The sequence below is a fragment of the Gavia stellata genome, chromosome 1 (genome assembly GCF_030936135.1).
Source record: "Gavia stellata isolate bGavSte3 chromosome 1, bGavSte3.hap2, whole genome shotgun sequence".
Lineage (NCBI taxonomy): Eukaryota > Metazoa > Chordata > Aves > Gaviiformes > Gaviidae > Gavia > Gavia stellata.
The window spans coordinates 33,745,258-33,759,704 of record NC_082594.1 but is presented as its reverse complement, the minus strand read 5'-3'; the positions used below and the strand labels follow the sequence as shown (position 1 = coordinate 33,759,704).

The following is a 14,447-nucleotide window of genomic DNA, read 5'->3' as shown; positions in this document are numbered from 1 at the left end:
ACACAAAATAGGATGTGCTCAGTAAAGAATTAAGGGTGAACAGCATAATTAATACCAGGCAATGTTTTAATGGAAGATAAAACTTTAAAGATAAATAAATTGCATTTTTGGTGGGATTACTAGTCTGACAAAATGCACGTTTGTTAAAATAGCAGAGTTATATACGTCCATATGACTTTCTCATTTGAAAAAAAAGAACTATTCAAACTTCAAAGTCTAGGTAAGCAAATAAAAAATTTACTGGAGAGATTTTAAAATAAAATACTAAATGGGAATGATCTTTCAAAACTAACATTTCTAGTAGAGTTTTCTTATCGAAATGTAGTTCAGGGGAGTTCATGGACTGGCAGGGAAGGCAAGAGAAATTGGTGGTAAAGGCTGTGATTGGCACTAACTGAATGAGAGATAAAGATAGCTTCTAGAGAGAGGTCCAGACAGCAGAAAAATCTGGGCTTGTCTTCTTTTAATTAAAGAGCTAGGTGCAAAGATCAAACAGCTAGGAACAGTGAATGTGGGCTGTAAGTGAAGTAAAAAATGAATTAATGTTGGCAAGAAAAAAACCCACCCTTTTTTAATGAGACCACACTGGATAGAGTTCAGATGAGATCCCTAGAATGGTTTGAAATTTGGAAAGCCTTTAATGAGAGACTGAAGGAGCTCAAGTGAATTTTCTCTCATCTTCACGCTTGCATTTCTACCCAGCCCCAGTCACAGCGAACGCTCCCCCTCTACTAAAAGTGCCAGCATCTGCTGAGTGCCTGCCCATGATTGCTGGGACTGAGGTGACTCCTGTAAGGCCAGGACAAGAGAAAGCATTTATTCCAGATAACGTGAGAGACTTACAGGTTCCTCTTCCACAGGCGAGGGAGAGAGGTGAGCCAGACCTCAGATGCACTGAAGCTGGTGTCCAGAGTCTTGCAGAGCTATCCAGAGCTGCCCAAGGGAGCAAGCAGAGAGCTGAAGGAGAGCCGCCATGGGCAGAGCTCAAGAGGACCAGGACTGGCTGTTGCTAACAAGAAAGGAGGATGAAGGCAAAGAATTGACTCCAAAATTTAGACAAAAAGAAATAATTTGAGACATTGATTTTAACTACTTCTTAAAAAAATTGATTTAAAAAGTGTAGAATTACTGTAAACAAGCTACAAAATTAAAAAAAAAGAGGGTTGGAAGCAGTTAAAATTAACTGGTGCACAAAAATTTTGGTCTGCAGGATGAAACAACAACTCTTTCTTGGATTGTGAGCTGAAAGTGGAAAATGTGGGCTGAGGAAAGAAATGAGTGGCAGCAGAGATTAAAATAGCTATGGAGAGATTAGGAGATCACCGCAGGACAAGTGAGGTTGACAGGCACCTCTGGAGGTCATCTAGTCCAATCTCCCTGTTCAGAGCAGTGTCACTTACAGCAGGTTGCTCAGGACTGTCCAGTTTGGTTTTGAGTATCTCCAAGGATGGGGACTCAGCAGCCTCTCTGGGCAACATGTGCCAGTGCTTGATCACCCTCATGGTTAAAAAAAAAAGGGGGGGGGAGGCTGTGTGTTTAGATATAATTCTCTGTATTTTAACTTGTGCCCATTGCCTCTTGTCCTGTCATTGGGCACCAAGAAGAGCCTGGATCCATCTCCTTTACTCACCCTCTTCCAATATTTAACCACATGGATAGGATCATTCTGAGCCTTGTATTCTCCAGGCTAAGCAGTCCCAGCTCTCTCAGTCTGTCCTTATATCAAAGATGATCCAGTCCCTTCACGATCTTCTTGGCCGTTTGCTGGACTTACTCCAGCATGTCCATGTCTTTCTTGTACTGGGGAGCCCAGCACTGGACCCAGCAATACAGATGTGTCTCACCAGTGCTGAGTAGAGAGGAAGGATCATCTCCCTTGATGCACTCACCTTGCATTGGCAATGCTGTTCCTAATGCAGCCCCATACCAAGATGGGAAAGGATGGGATAAGTAAGGGACATAGAGAGGAGTCAGGAAAACACATCTGCCTCTCAGAAAGGAGACAGAAATTATTACAAAAGAAAAAAGTTAAGTTAAAGCAACAAATAGCAATAGTATTTTGTCCATTTTTTCTTCAATAAGATATAGCAGAGAAAGAGTCTGTTGATGGAGTCAGGAGTGCTGAAGAAGAATCTGTGGATTAGAGGCACCTGATTGAATTCAGCTGGTGAAGTAGAGGGATTTAACAAGAAAGGGGGCATGACTGAAGGGAAAGGAGGAGTAATGCTTAACAGAGGGAGCGAAAGGGATTTCTGCCAGAGAGTCTGTACTCCAGGAGCAGGGCTAGAGAAAACAAGTATCTGGAAGTGTAAAGGAGTGAGTGCGCTATGTGAGGGAGCCCTTAGGGAAGACTATGGTGGGGAGCAGAGTCATGGCATGGGCCACTGCAGGACCATCCAACTCTTGGGCTAGATAAAGCCATGTGCCTTCTCACTTCACATGAATTTGTATTCTTTTGCATAAAGCAGAAGAGCCATCACAGCCTGGGTGCTGAGAACTACCCTAAAGAGTCTGGTGGTTAAGATATTCTCCAAGACAGGAGACAGGGATTTGGATTTCTTGAAGCAGACGGTGTGAACTGAACATGGATGAGTACCATAAAGTGTAAGCTATGGATTAGCTCCCTTTCTAGTAGCTAATAATATTCTGCCTCAGTGTCTGGGTAGTGGGACAAATACCAAAAAGAAGATACTTATACCGAATCCTACCGCATCTAAAGCTTTCTGTAAATCTGGGATATTTTTAAGAATAAAAGCTGAACAAGGACTGCAAATTGAAAGAAGCTGTCCAAATATGCACATTTCAAAAAATAAGAGTCCCAAGAGCAGAAAAGTCTTTAATTTACCAGGCAAGTGGTTAAGAAAATTCAGTAACAGATACCTGAAACTTGGCAAGTTTGAACTAGGAGTCAGGCAGATATTTTTAAAAGCAGGGATAGTTAAACCATTGGAACAACTTTTAGGTACATAATGGAGAATCAGTCTTGTAAGTCCTTAAATGAACGTTGCATTTCTTCATAGAAAGGTAGCTTCTGATTTAGGCAGACCATAAAATCTAAACATAGGAATCTTGCTGTCAAGTTATATCAGAATTCAGAATAGCTGATCATAATGGTTTAGTCAGTTTGTTAAAATGAATTTGTCTCAGCAATGAAAAAGCAAGGGGGTTTCCTCTCGTAACTTCCAGCCCCAAACCACTTCCTGTTGGAAGGTTTGTTTCTGAAATAGCAAGGACATCATCAGTGCAGATTATATTGAGACAACAACAACTTTCAAAACAAAAAAACAAATGTCCATTTGCTGTTATATAGTAATAAAATCTGGTTTTATGCCACCACATAATAGATAATTAATTAGGTCAGTGTAAGTTATAACTAGAGGAACCTATTTGTATTTGAAAACCTTTATCAAAGCTTTACTCTAACAGGCAGATAGCAAACACACCCAACTATCAGTTCCTAACTCTCAACAGTTATGAAACCATTTTCCCAGACTATTGCCAGTTCATTTCATTATAACCCCTTTAAAGAGTTGTCATAACATCCCTTTGCTTTCAAGCTTAAAGCTTTGGCAGGATGTGTGTGTGGGGAGGTGGTAATTCTGAGATACTGGAAGCTTTCCAACAGGATAAGAGCAGCATTTTCCAGACATCCTGCTAACATCAATTCATGGATGCATGTAACATCTTATCATCTCCATTGCAGACCATGGCTCTCAAAGACACTTCCTGGGCCACTGTTCATATAGATTTGTTTGTTCTGTTCAGAAAGATAGGAGAGGAAAAATTCAGATACTTAGCCATTAAAAAGGGCTGGAATAGTTAACGTCTGAAATAGTTTGTAGACAGCATTTCAAATAAGAGATTGAAATGCTGGATAAGGGGAAGCACTTTGAAGATTGTGATCAAGTTTCACTTTTGAAGACAGCCAAAAGAAAGTAGACAAGCTTAATGGAAGAGGTTACTCAAGGTGACTTGCCATCAATGTTCCTGAATGTGAAAGTAGCAGGTTAATAAAAAGCTCTTCTTTTTCTTTGTATATAGAAATGCAGCAACACGATCACACTGAATTTTAACTTGTCAGTGTCCATGGTGACTTCCCCTCCCACTCAGCCTTTGTCAGCGGGGTCTAGGGGTATCGTACATCAAGTGCGGAGAGGCTGCAGGTTCACTACTTCAAAAAGACTACCTACAAGTCTTAGTCTGATTAGAGTACAATACAAGGATCTGATTAAAGCAAAGACATTTCCTTTAAAATATATGTGCATGCATGTCAATATATCCCACTCTGCAGACATTTAGCCCCAGCCCTGATATCTACTAAAGTAGGCTGGGTGAGGGTGTTCTTGGAGGAAGATGTGAATTTAATTTCCAAAGCAGCAGTCCGATAGCACAGCCAAGTAAGACTTGCAATACAGTGTCATTGTGTAGGTATGCAAAAGTCTTCCCAAAGAATTTTCCCAGTGTCAGATACTTAAAAAAAAGGCTAAACCGCAGAGCACTACCAAGATCTCTGGCATTTCCCATTAACATCAGCTAGCCAGTAGTATGAGAGATTTGATTAATTCTTTGAGGCAGAGAGAGCCAAGGGCAACTGCAGAGAGTCCCAGAAGGGAAAGCAAACATAGCAACATCCATAGTTCAAAAGAAAACTTCAGGAGATCCATTATGAAGTTTCCATATTGCAAGGGTGATGGAAAAATATCGTGGCATGCCTCCACACTAAAAAAAAGCTGGTCAGCAAACCTTTAACTTTGCCTAAGATGTACTTGTAAATGCCGCAGATACTCCTTCTGTGTGCGTGGTTTATCTAACATGTACTGCGGACCCTTCTTTTCCATTAGAAATATCTCGGTCATGCATCTGACTTTTGGAAAGCATTAGAATGTCGCCGTCTGCAGAAACAGCGAGATATAAACTAAATTCCATTAAACTAGAGGGACAAAGAAAAGCAAGAAACTAAAGCTAACCTTGCAGAAGTTTGCCCAACTCATGTAACAGAAGCTACCAAGATAAAACAGGCAAAGTGAAAAACTAGTATATCATATAACAAAAGATGTGGGAGAGATCGAATAAATTTCAGTGTTATTTCAAGTTTTATTTCTTTCATGTGTTGTGTTTTTCTAAGAACATATTTAAAAGGTCCTGTCTATAATACACATATCTGTTTCTTCTTGAGTGTCTGCTGTTGCTACAGTAGTAAAACAATTCCACAAAATCCCCACCAAAACAAAACAAAAAAACCCCTCAAACCAGCAACATTTCTCCTTCCCATCCCAAAAGAAAACCCTCTACCTGCTTCTTTAGTTCAAGTCTCTGAGACGTTTTTGGCTGGGTACAGAGCAGCAAGTAAACACAGGTATTACTGCAGCTTCTGCAACCACTAATGTCTTCTTTTTCTGAGATCCCAAAGACTGGGATAATTACATTCTGCAAGAGGCAAAACAATTTATAAAAAAAAATGACACATTCTCCTATTAAAAATTAAATAGGACTTTCATAATCAACTGCTTCAAATATGTGTGAATAATGATGGCTAGAAACCAGTCTCTGCAGATTGCTCGTGAAGTGGGTGTGAAGCTGAAGTCAGGGTAAGAAAAAAAATCACAATGATAAAAGAGCACTTTCTTGGAGCTTTTACAAGGTCATTTGGCCTAGGCCAGATAAAAGTGAATATTTCTCCAATACCCTGTAATAAGAGGGAGAAAACAGAATTAAAAATTATCTTTTGCAGCGAAAACAAAAATCAAAGTCAACTTCTCTAGGATTAAGTCCACTGGAAAATAAAGTCTCCCTTTCTTTTAGCTTTTAATTATGTAAAGCCTTCATGAAGGAATTTCTACCTTTTTGTAAAATTAATTCACAAAATGTCCTAATTATCTGCAGACATATTAATAGCTCTTTGAAAAATATATTAATGTAGCAAGCTGAAATGTGTTTTCAAAACAACAGTAAGACAAGGCTTAAAAAAGTACACCCATCCATAATTCTTGTACAGTTCATATATAAATATATTATTGGGATTGTAGATATTGTGAAAAACAACAAAGAATACAATGTGTTGAACTCCAGCTGCCCACAGTTTACAAAACCTAACAGTATTGTGGGCTGCAAAAGATGGCCATTTCTTCCCCTGTGGGGAGCTGCCTTTATCTACTCATTGTCATTTCTTTAGTGGATTTGAGTTAATTTTTTATAGCAATTTTACTCCTCATAAAACTGAAAAGACAACTCATGGGAGGCCAACAATATTATTTAGATACCGTCTTCAGAAAATAACCCTGCTGCAGAAAGACTAAAATAACTGTTGGAGCAGAAAATGAGGAAGAAAGTTGTAGAAGAATATCTGCATTTGTGGGAGAAGGGTTGAAAGCATGGGGCTTTTTTAAATTTGATTTTTTTTAATTCCTCTTTACAAAATCCTAGCTCTCAAAAAAAAGACTTATGTCAAATTCATCTCCTAAGGCAAGAATAATATGTGTCAGTACCTGAACTTGCTTCAAAAGTCTCCAAGCCTAGAAGTAAAAGCTCTGCACAAATCTTTATATTGGAACTGGGAATTAGGCCAGGGAACCCCTTTCAGAAAAGAACGCAGGTGCAGTGAGTCTTATGAAAAGGTCATTTGAAAACAGAGAGCCTGATTTCTCTGATTCAACAGTGGTGTTTTACCAGCAGCCTCCACTGATACAAATAGTCTCCCTTTTTGCTCATGGGAAATAGGAAGAACGCAGCCCATGACAAAGTCATCCTCTTTCACTTAAGACCACTGAAAGTTTGCAGTCGCCTCCTGCACTTCCAGCCACATTCCTCAGCTGCCCAGGTTTATCCGCTCACAGTCCACGACATAGACAACGTGGCTGTATTGAGGTTTTAGCCTAAATACCAAAGCACCTCTAGCAGATGCCTTCTATGCCACCAGCACTTGCTCTGACTTGAGGAGGAACTGTTCTGCAGTTCTTTATGAAAGAATGTGTTTCAGAATAGGTATGTGCCATTGCATGGCCCCAAACACAGAGTTGGAAAGCATTTATTTTAAGATCCCCTCTCATATTATTTGAGAATTAAACCACAGTCTGTCATAATGAAGTATCAAATGTGAAACTAAATTAACATCAGCATTGGTACTAAAAAGAATGAACAAATTCATTATTCTTACCTTTCTCCTCCTTTATTCCAAATAGTTTGACTCCTGGATAAAAGAAAAAAATGCATTAGTACAGTACAATGTACAATCTACAGTACAATCACATATTTATGAAAGGATTTATGGTTATCCAGTTGTGTGGAACTTTCTTGATTACTTGGTGCCCTTTCCTGTCTTTTGAAACTCCACTTAAAATAACAAGTAAACCCTTCTGCAAGATCCCAGTTCTAGCAATAAATATTTCTTCGATTTGAACTCAATACAAATAGCAGGATGTATCGACTCAGGAGATAAACATATCTTGTTTTTGCTGGAAAAAATCAATCTAGAAATGTTCCAAATATCTTCAGATGCCTCAATACTTTCTTGATCTCACACAATTTGAAAGAGTGAAAAGTTTCTTCCGTTCCTCCCCTGACTCCCACTATTCTTTTAGGATGAGGTTTTCAAAGGGAAGAATGATTGAGCTCAAAGTGAAGCCAGGCAGAACACATCTGCATATGCTGTTTGTCTGCCTTGTCAGAGGTAAGTCATTAAACTCAGCTACAGCATGCCTGGACCTACTCATCTGAGGTCCCTATATCGACGCTGATACTTCTGCTGAGTAGTTTATTTATTTTCTGCCATCCTTCTGCCAGGGAAGACAAGCACATTACTCTCAATAATAAAAACCAAAACAAACAGTTTTAGGAAAAAGTTTAACAATCTTTCCAACTCAGATTGTGCATAGACTAACCAGGTTAAAGCTAAGTTAGCAAACCACATTCTTCGTTAAAACAAACATAACCATTGTGGATTGCAGTCTGGAACCTTCTTATATAAATATTCCATTCTCAATATTCCCATGTAAAATAAAAGCTTTTTCTTTGTGCTCGGAAACCAGCATTTTCAGTGCAACTTTATCCATCTAAAAGTCCATGGAAGTCTGCATTAAAGACTGATTGTGTATAGAAAACTGTGGCAGGCATGCTGGCCTTGTAACTTCAGGGACCTTTGAGCTATGGTTCTTCTTTGCTGTGCACCAGTAAACTTCATGACATGCTCCGTCTCAAATTGGTAGCAAACAGCATAAATCAAATGCTCATTGTGACTCCAAAGAAACACTCCCATGGATCACACTACAAGAACTAAACCAAGTGAAAACCCACAAACCATGTTTATTTAAAATAGTTTTATCCACAAATCATGTTTCCTCGAAACATATTTATCTGGCATTCATTGAGTTCCTGTTCTGCATATGGGAAAGGAAGAGAATGGGGTTTCCTGTCACACTGCACCTGTGTATTCAGGGCATAGCTGCTTCCCACAACAAATGTCTAGAATTATGCATCCACTGAAAGAGCAGAGTCAGCATCCGACAGTGCATTTCTTATTCTGATGCATGACACTGGGTGTAATGGAGACATGAAATGGGAAGGTAGAATATGTGATGTTGCCTTCTAGATTCTGGGTTTACTACAGCTCAGAGAGTTTCAGCAAGACAACTAGTATTTCATTAAAGAGGGGTAGACATATAAATTTCATGTGTTCACCATGTGACCTCTCCCCATTAATAGAATAGACAAAAGGGTCCTTGACAGCGCTCCATTTCCACACAAAAAATAAACAAGGGCTCTGTTACAGGCTTGCCATGCATTAGCACTTGGCCTCTGCAAATCCCTCTGTACTTGAACATGGGCAAATCTCACGAGGGAGTGAATATAAAAATGTGCAACTGTTTTACAGTTATTATTTTGTAAAAATAGAAGTGTTTTAACATTTAAATAAAACTGATCATTTGTGCCATTACAGTGAACAGATACTGTCTCAGTCATAGGTCCCAGCTGAGTAAAGATTAAATCTTACTGATTAAAATTTGACGTCAAAATGACAATTGCTATTTTTTTACCCTTCTATCCTAAAAGGTTTATCCTTATGTTAGAGACAATGGCAGTGCAAAGGACATCAAAACTTTCTTGATAGCATACAACACGACTCGATGCTCTCTCAAGGGTGCAGTAGCTCACAGGCAGAAGTGGAAATTCATTAATTTGTCTTCCCATTAAAAACGAAAACCACACAACCACCCAGAGAGCGCCCTGGCATTTATAACCAAAAAGGGAGAAAAGATTACTTTCATGAAGATCCTTCTTGAAATAACAGCTTATAAATATTCCTGATAAAACTCAAGATGTCTGGAGGGCAGATGAAATAATGAAAACCGGTTTCCTTTCGATTAGGGGACAATTGGGCAATGCAACTGCTTTCCTGCCCCCTGCTCAGACACACAGAATAAATCTGCCTTCCCCTCCTCTCCATGTCCCCTGTGATATCCATGTCCCCTTTTGCATCCCCTAGCCCCCAGGAAAACAGGGCAGAGCTGCAGCTGCTCTGGAGCTGTGCCCATGCTGATCGGCCGAAGGGCTGCAGCCAAAAAACACACAGAGCACTCAGGTCCTTCCCACCACCCCTCAGAGGAGGGCACTGTTTTGGGGTCACTCCTCTGCTACCCATTGCTTTTCATGAAACGCACAGAAACTTCATTATCTTTGAGACTTATACTCCCTTTCAAATTTGGCTAAGATTGGCCAGCAGGTTGAAAACCTTATTACATGTAGACAGACAGCATGAGCACACAAACTTCATTTCCTTAGGAAATCAGGCTAATAGAAATAACAGTGAAAAATACAGCAGGTATATCACCAAAACGGTGTGATGCTCAGTTTCTGTTAAGTGTGAAGCAGTTGTGACTGCAAAGAGTTCAAACAGGAAAAAAAGAAGCATGAAAGAGAATAAATATTTCCTCTTCAGTGCCACTGCACAGATGGAGCAGGCTCAAAAATTACCTGCAGGTCTTAACTTTGGGAAGCTTTTTAATTTCTTTTAATCTTAGTATATAGTCTGACCTGCTTCGATTAGCTCCCTTGTAATGTAAAACACCACACTGCAGACTACATGACTTGTAAGCCCCACCTGCAGTTTAGTTCTTTTTGCTTAAAATCCCAAGGGAAGGGAGAAGAACCTTCGTATAATCAAACACACTGAGGTTGCAGCCTCCAGCCTATCTTTTGAGAGATATTTTTCTTCCTCGCTCTTGTTACCAATATTCATTTTTAATTGCTTTCCATGATGACATATTCTTTCATAGTTTATTCTTTCCCTGCTTTGTTTAGTCTTCAAATCTCACATCATAGCATAAAGGAAAAATGGATAATCCAGCATTACCCAACAGAAGGCAGGCTCCTTGGGAGCCATTGAGTAAACATTAGAGTAGGAAATTTATCTCTTCTACACACAGGGTTTTATTGCATTTGTGTTGATGCATTCTTTGAATATATATATTTAAAAAAAACCTGCCATAGATTGGCTGCGTACGACACAGAGTCATCTGTTGCTAAAACTGTGCCTGGGCTGAGTGCACTTGTTTGGTGGTACTAACACCTGCCCTGTGGAAAAGGACATATGGCATCTGACTAAAGGCAAAATCCCACTCCCCCTGCAGACAATGGCAAGGTTTTCAGTGGTGACAGCAGGCGCTCTGACGGAGATGCTCGAGTTTAGGTATTGGGGATCTCGGCTGTCTCACCCGTTTTCTTTTGAGTTTATCTGGAAACAGTTTACAAATTGGGATAAAGGACACAAAGTGAAATAAAAATAATAATTTCTGCCCTTGCTGCCTTTGTTAACCAGGCCCCATCCAGCAGACTTTACCTTTTGCCTCTTACTAGGTATCAGTCAGCTTTGTCCTATCTGAAGTCTTTAATTCTGCTATCTTCAGACACGCCATCCTTCAGGAGATGGTTCAGGCCTGCCATACAGAGTGCCCTCTTACTCATACTCTTTTACTAGCCTGGTTGTCTGCAGTTTGGCTTCCAACATCTCCTGGATTGCCTAGCACATGATACAGGTCTTACCAGTAAAGCCTCTAACCAACCGGTTCTCCAAGCAGCTGCCCGCAGACCTTATGGTAGGTTGAGCTGGCAGGTCCTGCCTCCTCTCAGCAAGACCAAGAGAAGTGCTATGCACAAAGGTGGCCTCAGTCCAAGGTTCCTGAGCCCTCCACCATGGCCCAGGGCTTGCCCAAAGCTTGTAGTGATTAAGACACTCTTTTTCCACTTCCAGTGTATGGAGAACTCCAGCAGCAAGAATATCTGCTTGTTATTCATGCCTTGACTTCATATATGCTTGAACCCAAGTCTTCCTGGCATTCATCTGTCAACACACACATCCTCACCAGACAGTCTAACTAATCCAATTCAAGCTTTTCTGGTTTATGAACTAAACATCTTTCTCTACACTGGCACATTCACTAAATTCTCTTAGACTCTCATCCTTTTGCTGCTCAGTCTTTGTAAATCTTCCATTTCTGCACTAGGGTCCTCTCAGTGATGGAATTTCAACCTAATGGAAATTTCCATGATGGGAATACTACATTTATTTTTTTTTTACACTGAACAGTGCAATTCTGAATAACAGTCATATTAATGCCTCACTAGGACAGCTTAAAAAACTTAATGGATGTTTAATAGGCTACAGTCAAGATATCTTTTCTTCCAAGAATCCTTACAAATACTATGTATTTTAAATTGGATGCAGCTGGGTCTTCTTTGTCATAATTTTATATGGGTAAAAAAATGAACAGCTGTACCTTCATGGGATTTTTCCCCTCCAATTTCAGTATCATATGAAAATGTTTACAGCATTTTCAAACATCTTTCATTTAAAGACTTTAAAAAAATCCCTTACGATGTCACTACCCTTGTTCTGAACTTAAGGAAGTACCTTGGATGCGATTCCTTGCAGTAAACACCTTGCATGCAAAGCCACTGAGTTCTGCTGCAAGAGCAGCTGTTCCTCCTTCCTCACATTTGAACAGCTTATATTTAGAGACAGGATTTCTTCTTAAAAGCTATTGTAGACAGCCAGCCAGGACTGTAAGTTCTGTCAGGCAGGCTAAATGCACACAGACACATGATAGTACCTGGGGAAGAAGTCAAATTTTAAACAATCTCATTGCTTTCACGTTCTGTACCCAAAAACCTACCCTGGCGCCATTGCTGAGGTAGTCCAGACTCCCAGAATATCCAGGTTGGTAGATGCTATTAGGTTGCATTTTGTTCTGGAGTCGGTCCAAGAAAGCATTATTTACCCTTAAAATACAACAAAAAATGAATAATGATTGAAGGTAGCTGAGGAGTTCACAAACTTTTGCAATTTAACATTCTGTGAGTGACTTTCCTTATTCTCAGTTCAATACCCATCTTCTTAATGTTTTTCAAGCCTGTGCTGCATAACCATGGACTAGCATGAGATAGGGTGGATTTCATTTTTGATTCACTAGGTGCATCCTTATCCTGAGATCAGTCCGTTGTGATTAAAAGGCATACCTCGGCTGCTGTGAGAAATGCACCAAAATTCTCCGTAGAAAGACAACCTGCATACCACCACCCACCCTATCAGGGAGGTTAGCTATTTTGACAATTCACCTTAGGTAGTCTTTCAGCCTTCAGTACAGAAGGAGAGATGCTAGAAGTACTGATTTCCTAATGCCAATGAAAAAAACCACTTAAGCTTGTTACTAATAGACACAATTTGTGTAGCCGACAACTTTCTCTACAATCCAGCTCTGAAATCAACTCTAGAATTTTCTTGTACTGCTCTATCAATCTGGAAAGCATGCACAAATACAAATACACTTTTCCTCAATTTGTTTCAAATATTTTCAAACCTTCTGAAAACTGTTTCATTTTTCCCCCTACTAATGCTTAGGACTGACACACATGCTTAGACATGACTGTTGTTCTAATGTTTTACAATGCTATTGGTAAGAACGATGTAAAATGCAAGATACTGGATTATTTCTATCTAGGGATATGAGATGGACTGAATCGAAAATCCTTCATTAACTTCTATGGGTAATTATCTTAATATCTTTGCTAGAGAAAAAAAAGAAATGAAAACAGTATGGAGAGTGATTGCCTACAGAAGTAATTTTTTTTTATTTCCCTAATGGTATAAAAAAAAAAACAAATGGTGTTTTTATTTTTGAGCCTGAGCGTTGTTTCTTTTCACCAGCAGAAAACAGATCTGAGAATAAAGCTGTGCTTCAAGATAATGGAAAGTCAGTTAAGTGACAGAAGTGCAAGATTAGAACCGCTGAGCACAGAGAGGGCACAGCAGTGGGGCGCAGCCTGGGGCGCGAAACAATGCAGCTGCAGAAGGCCTTGCTGCACTGCAGCTTCTATCTGTATCCATATCAAATCCCATGTTTAGGTCTGCCTGTTAACCTCAGTGACAGTCAACCACAAAATGTGGCATGGACAAAGTAGCCCATTCTAAAATAAAGTAAAAATAAATAAATAAATACATAGATGGATAGGTAGATAGATAAATAAATAAAATGTTTCCCAGCTGAAACTACTGCACTAGTAGTTATCCATGGCACAACTAATAGTTTCTACCCTATGCTGTATCCTATGCTGATAGGATAAATAAAGTGAAAAAGGCACTCTGGGTTATACTGCATTACAGTGAGCAGTTGTAATGATGGACATTAGTGGCTCATTTGAAAGCAAAGTTAAACCAGAAGTGAGGTCAGGGATCCTCAATGCAATCGTCTTCTAAAGCATCAATGCCTGCAATTTTGAGACCCTTTCCAGATAGGAATTCAATTAAAGTGTATTCTTCATTTTTGTTTCATACCTCCTCTGTTCGTTTTGATGTGCTCTTATCCTGGCTTCCTCTTCCTGCTTTTGTTTAAATTCCATTAATTCAGCCTGGGAATGATAAAAGTGAAAAAAACCTAAAACAACAAACTTACTTTTAATTAACATACCTATGTTGCAAACCTAATTAATTAATTCCACATGGTCTTAACCTCAGCTAGAGCCACGTGTCATTCCCAGAACTTCTCTCAACAGCATTTTATTTATGTGACAGTACTATGTTAAAAACTGAGCTAATTTTTCTGTTCAGCATTGCACTGGATGAGTTTTGTTTGTGCCTTAAAAAGTGGGAAATTACAGCATTCAGACATTTACAGTCCTACATTTAAAGGGGTATGCCAGACACCAGTCTGCTTTCCCTTGCCCCAACCCATGGGTTTCAATTTCCCTGTGGGTCCAAGGGGAAGACGGCCGAAGTTATCTAGCAGGAGCAGACACAGCCGTCGTGCCCGTAGGGTATGAAGGAGACATGCTCGTCTCCTCCTGCCTCCATGGAGTGTGAGGAGAAGACAAGAACGGACATATGTGGCGTGGTACGTCACCTCCAGCTCCCTGGGGCTCCCCTAAGGGTGAGGGAAGGGCAAAAGGTACCTGTTGGTGTG

General features: G+C 39.8%; 1 protein-coding gene across 1 annotated transcript in view; it reads right to left on the bottom strand.

Moving 5' to 3' along the window:
• Positions 1-5,674: 5,674 nt before the first annotated feature.
• Positions 5,675-14,447, bottom strand: part of EPSTI1 (epithelial stromal interaction 1) — a 48,929-nt gene continuing 40,156 nt past the window's right edge. The window contains exons 9-12 of the mRNA XM_059824721.1: positions 13,823-13,896; positions 12,165-12,270; positions 7,154-7,186; positions 5,675-5,686 (exon numbers count right to left, since the gene is read on the bottom strand). Of these exons, the coding sequence (XP_059680704.1) occupies positions 7,166-7,186; positions 12,165-12,270; positions 13,823-13,896 (201 nt within the window). The 3' untranslated portion in view covers positions 5,675-5,686; positions 7,154-7,165. The remainder of the gene's footprint in view (positions 5,687-7,153; positions 7,187-12,164; positions 12,271-13,822; positions 13,897-14,447) is intronic.